General features: G+C 38.3%; 1 protein-coding gene across 1 annotated transcript in view; it reads right to left on the bottom strand.

Moving 5' to 3' along the window:
• LOC106878489 (zinc finger protein 608) overlaps window positions 1–7,325 on the bottom strand; it is a 128,280-nt gene that overhangs the window by 41,549 nt on the left and 79,406 nt on the right. Inside the window, exon 2 of the mRNA XM_014927714.2 lies at window positions 2,521–2,677. Coding sequence (XP_014783200.2) covers window positions 2,521–2,677 — 157 coding nt within the window. The remainder of the gene's footprint in view (window positions 1–2,520; window positions 2,678–7,325) is intronic.

Genomic DNA, 7,325 nt, shown 5'->3' with positions numbered 1-7,325 from the left:
AATGGATAAAAATCTCTGTTGAAATATTTCCATAGATGTGAAACAGTGTGTAGTCAGCTGTAGCAAAGCAGTAACCTGGAACTGTTAGGGTCGGCATCTATTTACAGATGAAATATTAGTTCGAGTCAAAACACACTTTATAGATTTCAGATTCAGTTGCTGTTGTGCCAGAATCAATCTCAGGTAGGTTTTTATTATCTACAACCTAATAGACCAGTTACCAGTTCCACAGCCATTTTGTAGTAGTAGTTGTTATTGAGATTGCTATTATTATTATTATTATTATTATTATTATTATTATTATTATCATCATCATTATTAAGAAGTAAGCCTGAGGTTATTGAAATATCTCCACAATAGAGACGAAACAACCTGATAAAGACAGCCAAGTTATGAAGGAAAATTTATAACACACGTATGTGTGTGTGTGTAGAGAGAGGGAGAGAGAGAGATGTGTATATTGAAATAGAAACCTACAAACAGCTAGTCTGGTCATGTCTCTCACACTGAAGTAGAGATGAGAAAGAGTATAGTGGGTCTTTCTCTCTCTCTCTCTCTCTCTCTCTCTCACACACACACACATACACACAGACAGACAAATGTGTGTACGTGTGTGTGTGTGTGTGTTTGCACTTCTGCAAAAATGGTGAAATATCTTTATGACAATTGACAGCTCCAGACATGACTATTGAAGTAGATATTTACTGAGATAATATATACAGCAGATTATACATTCATGAGTGGTTGTGAGCATATGTGTACATATATATACACATACACACACATATACAAATGTATACATTACACACACACACACACACACACACATATATATACAGGCAAACATACTAATGTATACATTACACACACACAGATACATATATATATATATGGGGAACAGCTGTCCTTTTAAAACTTGTTATATCGGAAACAAGACTGTTACAATTTATTCTTTCTTATTAGTGTTTTATTGTATTCACGTTTCAGACCCAGCATTTTGTTCAAAGCAAAACAGTTACCAAGTTCATCTTTATCAGCATTTCCAGATTAACTCAACCCCATGTTCAGTATGCTGATTGGTTTAGGCTTCTGTGCGGCCTTTCTATGGAGGGATGACTCATAGACCATACACCATAAAACAAAACTAAATGGGGAAAACATTAGCAAAAAATACTTCCATACTTTATAGAATGTTGTTGTTGGCACTCCGTCGCTTACGACGTCGAGGGTTCCTGTTGATCCGATCAACGGAACAGCCTGCTCGTGAAACTAACGTGCAAGTGGCTGAGCACTCCACAGACACATCTACCCTTAATGTAGTTCTCGGGGATATTCAGCGTGACACAGTGTGACAGGGCTGACCCTTTGAAATACAGGCACCACGGAAACAGGAAGTAAGAGTGAGAGAAAGTTGTGGTGAAAGAGTACAGCAGGGTTCGCCACCATCCCCTGCCGGAGCCTCGTGGAGCTTTAGGTGTTTTCGCTCAATAAACACTCACGACGCCCGGTCTGGGAATCGAAACTGCGGTCCTATGACCGCGAGTCCGCTGCCCTAACCACTGGGCCATTGTGCCTCCACACTTTATAGAATACTCCCAAAGAAATAGACTGACTATTGAAGCATTTCTAATATGGCAACACAGGGCTACAATTACCAGACAACATACTCTCAATGCAACTGGAAATCCAATGATAAAGAACAACTAACTGCTTTAATGGTCAAGTGTTGCTGGCAAAGTCTACATAAACATAAGCTGCTGACTATAAAAGTGCCTGAACAGAAGTCAAAACCACTTCTCATCCTTATAATGAGGCTGAGATGGCCTGGGAACAATTGACAAGGATGAATTTGGAAAATATATTGTTTTAAAAGAACTACAAGGGGTCTGTACATAGATAAAGAGAAAACATTGTTAAAAAATATTAAATTAGAATAGTTATGCTTTCAATACAGCAATTTATATATATATATATATAAACACACACGCACACACACATATATTTATATATATATGTGTACACACACACACATATATATATTGATATGTGTACATACATATATATTGATATACTGAGCTCGTGCTTGTTCATAGAAAACCCAATAAAGTATTTTGATACTTCAAACTGCAGAGTTAATTGCATTAATTTATTAATGCATAGATTTATGAATCTATAATGTATAAACATGCAATGTTACATGTATGTATATATATATATATATATATATATATATATATACACACACACACACACACACACACATACATACACACACACACACACAGACACAGACACAGACTTGAATATTAGTAATTTTTAGTTTTTGAGGTATAAACAATACTCTCTTAAGTAAAATTTCCAATGGTGAGTTACTAAATCATGAAGTAATGAGTAGTGAGTGAAGAGTGATGGGTAAAGAGTGAAGAGCAAGGGATGAAGAATAGTGAGTGAAGAGTGAAAAGCAAGGAATGAAGAGTAGCGAGTGAAGAACAATGAAGAATGTATAATGTCAACACTTACCATTCTCTGTCTCATGCCAGACAATACCCTCTAATGTAACACTAGTTCCAGGTTCACATGGTCCAAGACACTCCGGTTCTGTGATGACACCAACGCTGCAAGTATCTGTCCCCATATCATGTAACTCTGGTTGCATTGGTGAACATGCTGCTTCAACCTGCAATGGTAAAACAAATTAAGGTGTGATCAGTTAATGGAGCAAGTATGAACGGCAGAATGGGAATAAACAGTTCAGCTACATGTTAAAACTAAATCATGTGGGCATTTGGGAGCAATGTAAGTCATGATATCATTATCAACATAGTTTTAATCTCCACCTTCCTAAGATGGTCAGACAAGATTCATTGCCTCTCCTGTCACCAACCTTACATGTTTTCAAACAAGATAATATTTCTCGGAGTTTTTCAAATGTAAAAACAGCACAATGGCCAGATTTGGTTTCACAGAAAATTGTAAACCATTGACACTGTTTTTGTATGAAGGTTGATGGCTGTCTACATTCAGCATGAACACACACACACACACACACACACACATTGGCTTTTTTTCCTTTTTTTTTTTTTTTTTTCAGTTTCCATCTACCAAATCCACCAACAAGGCCTTGTCCAAGGTGCCATGTAGTGAAACTGAACTCAAAACCATATGGTTATGAAGCAACACATGTTAGTGCTCAAGAGTAAACAATTAAATTTATGTGTGGTGAACTGTTAAGATGTGAGGCCAAGAGTTAATAGATGTGAATAGTTGAAAAGTCAGTGCATGTGTGTTTTCTATTTTTAATCATTTGAGTTCTTCCTATACAGAAGGAGCTGGGTTCTAACAAAGAAACAAAGCCCTGTCACTAGAACTTGGATAACAATACATGTGCTATTTGTGAACTTTAGGAAAGTATTGCATATTTTCATTGTTCTGCTTACAGACCGTTACTAAGACAGTCACTAATATAACTGAGTACACCAATAATTACTGGTATGAATGTAAATATATTATGTTGTGCATGTGTGTGCATACGTGCAGTGTTGTTGTACACACCAGACAGGTTTGTAAAGCACCTGACCTTTTATAGTAGACAGTAAAGAAAACGAAGAAGTAAAAGTAAGGGAACACACAGACATTGACAGACTTAATGAGATGTTAATTATTATTGGTTATTGTTCAATTATGTCGGCTTTTACCTTTAAGTGAAAGTTTGTGTAGATCAAGTTACCACAGTTCACATATACATCCAGTGACTTAACCTACTTTTAATTACCACAACTCAAATATATACCTATAAACTGTACCGACCTCAACCACTGCCCAACCTCGGGTTATATTTACACCCAACCTTACCTCTCGTGTTCAATTGATATAGATTTGCCTACAGAAGAAAATAGTTTTCCACCAGCAAACCTTAATATCAGGACTGGCCCCTATTTGCCTACTTACTTCCCTTTATCAGGATTGGAGTATAACAGTAACTAAATTGTTAGGGTGTGACAAACATTTACTGCAAGCTGTTGCTTGTGTGTGTGTGTGTGTGTGTGTGTGTGTGTGTGTGTGTGTGTGTGTGTGTGTGTGTGTGTGTGTGTGTGTGTGTGTGTGTGTGTGTGTGTGTGTGTGTGTGTGTGTGCGGGCGCCATTCTAGCCGAGTGGGAACATTTATGGTGAGACAGCTAAATCACCACAAAATTCTCAATGTCACCCATTTTAGGTTTTTCTCTGTACTAGAAGAAACCATTCATGAGAATTTACAAACAGACACACACACACACACACAGACACACACACACAGACACACACACACACACACACACACACATAAAAGAGGAGAGAAAAAAGGGAGGGAGGCACCGAGTTCACACAGTGTGTTACAGAGAATGGGTGTTGGGGTGTGAAGACTGTGACATGACATATATATATATATATATATATGTATCTATATATCACCAACTGGAAAGGTCAGATACTGATTGGATGATGATGGTTAATGATGCTGATGATGATGATGATGACTTTATATTCTGCAAATGGATGTGTATTTGCTCTCTCTCTCTTTCACACACACACACACACACTATTAATCATTTTACATCTGCTTTCCATAATAACAGGAGTTGGGTGGCTTGACATGACACCATGGGCCTGGACGGAAGTCCATGTCTTCTTGTTCCATCCAGGGTTTCAGTTTGGCATGATTTCTCCATGTATGCGTGTGTGTGTGTGTGTGTGTGTGTGTGTGTGTGTGTGTGTGTATGTGCACATACTCCATACATAATGTTGAATTAATTCTAATTGTTGTATTAAAAGAATGTTAAAGCAAAGCTTTGAGCAAAAAGGAAAAACCAGTCTCATCTGTTACACACACACACACACAACTTGTTTATAAGATATCCACCATAAAATAACTAGTTTACAAACGCTAAAGGTTAATTTTTGAAGATAATTTTTTTTTATTCTGATATAAAAGATATTTTCTGTTATCAGTGAAATGTTTTCCTACAGCGAGACATTCAGAGAGAGGGGGGGGGGATGAAAAGAGACAGGAGGGGAGGAGAAGAAGAAGGAGAGAGAGAGAGAGAGCGAGAATGGGAGAAGAGAGAGAGACAGACAGACAGTGTTATTGTTGTAATATACACTTACAAACTGTGCATATATACATATGTATGACTGTTATCATGGTAATATATTCCTTCTCCCCCCCTCTCTCTCTCTCTCACACACACACACACACACACAGACACACACAAAGTCTCACATTTAATACAGGGAACTGGAAAACCGCAATCAGCAGATTATCCAAGCATCTAGTAGACAAAATCTCCCTCTAGGAGAGGAAGCATTCAAAATCTGAAATTTTTAGACAATGAGGGTGGTGCATGGCTCAGTGGTTAGAGCACTGGGCTCACAATCATGTGGTAGTGAGTTCAATTCCCGGACTGGGCTGTGTGTTGTGTTCTTGAGCAAGACACTTTATTTCACATTGTTCCAGTTCACCCAGGGCCAAGCTGTATCGGCCTTTGCCTTTCCTTGGATGACATCAGTGGCATGGAGAAAGGAGGCTCGTAGGCATTGACGACTGCTGGTCTTCCATTAACCACTTTGTGCAGACTTCTGCCTTGGAGGGGAACTTTCTAGGTGCAATGCCATGGACATTCATAACGAAATGCAGTCTTTACTTACTTTATAGACAATGAAGATTTCAAGAGATATCTGATCTTTAAAGCTGGCAGCTGAAAGCACCAGACATTGTTCTAATCTTAGAATCCCTCAGCAAAACATTCTACTCAGCAGGCAAAACTAAGAAGAACCTAAATTCTTTTATTTGTTTCAGCCATTTGACTGTGGCCATGCTGGAGCATCACCTTGAAGGGCTTTAACTGAATAAATCGACCCCAAGATTTTCTTTTTTTTTTAAAGCCTAGTATTTATTTTATCGGTCTCTTTTGCCAAACTGCTATGCTATGGGAATGTAAACACACTAACATCAGTTGTCAAACAGTGATGGGGAGTGGTGACAAACACAAACACACATACACAGATATATACATATGACAGGCTTCTTTCAGTTTCCATCTACCAAATCCACTCACAAGGCTTTGGTCAGCCCAAGGCTATAATAGAAGACACTTGTGGGGTGAACCCGAAACCATGTGGTTGGACATACACAGACAAAGGAAAAAATAAGAAGTGTTTTGCGAAGACCAGAGATAGTTCTGGAATATATTATTTCAGAGAAATGAAAGGGACACTGCAAGTAGCCATTGGCCAGCCTCGCTGGGTTGAAAGTAAGGTACTTTCACATATGTATGTGGTGGTGGTGAGCCTGATTGGAAGGGACTGACCAAGTGTGTGGTGGGAAGTTATGATAAGGTAGGGGTTGGGAAACCCCTTAGACAAAGGTTACAGGCTTTTGGAGGGTGCATTTGTTGAAGAGAAAGAAATCAAGAATGTGATTAAAGGTGTGTGTGTGTTTGTATGTGCATGCCTATCTCTTTGTTTATGTGCTTGCGCCTTCTTGAAATATATTCTCTTTTGAAATATTACATCAGTCTCCATTTATTTCACACACACACACACACACACACAGAGTGTACATCTGTGTGGAGAGGAGAGTGTACATCTGTGTGGAGAGGAGAGAGAGAAAATAACTACTTAAAGCAAAGAAACATTGAGATGATTGTCTAAACACAGCAATGGTGGTGGTGGTGGTGGTGGAATGACGATGTTTAATTAAACATCATTAAGATGTGAGACATCACATAAGATAAAGATTTTAATTAAAACAGCAAAAGGTCACACACAACGACCACCAGCACCACCACCCGCACCGACACCCACAATAACACCACACCCCAAGTGAGTCGAGAGTAGGGAAGGTATTGAAACTGTGATCACAGAGATTAGTGTACCCAACAGCAGCAATAGGCTTTGCTGTTGTTAAGTTGATGGAGGAGGGGAGGGTGTGAAAAAGGGGGGAAGTGGGGGATTTCAGGAATAAGATGGAAGGGAGGTGAAGGTTTCACAACGAAACAGTAAAGAGTAATGTGTAAATGTGTGTATGTGTGCATATATAGTTCATGCGTGTGTATTCATATACATAGAAACATATATATATACACACATATATGTAGAGTGTGCATGTATATATATATATATATATATATATATCAAATAATAAGCAACACGGATAAATCCGTGTTGCTTATTATTTGATTTTAATCACCCATCCTTTTGGGATGTGATATTCGGGTGCCTTCGCATAAGTACCATATTCAAGCCTTGAATCTATATCTAAACCGTCTATATATATATATATATATATA

Source organism: Octopus bimaculoides, chromosome 15 (assembly GCF_001194135.2).
Source record: "Octopus bimaculoides isolate UCB-OBI-ISO-001 chromosome 15, ASM119413v2, whole genome shotgun sequence".
NCBI lineage: Eukaryota > Metazoa > Mollusca > Cephalopoda > Octopoda > Octopodidae > Octopus > Octopus bimaculoides.
This window is presented reverse-complemented; position numbering and strand designations above follow the sequence as displayed.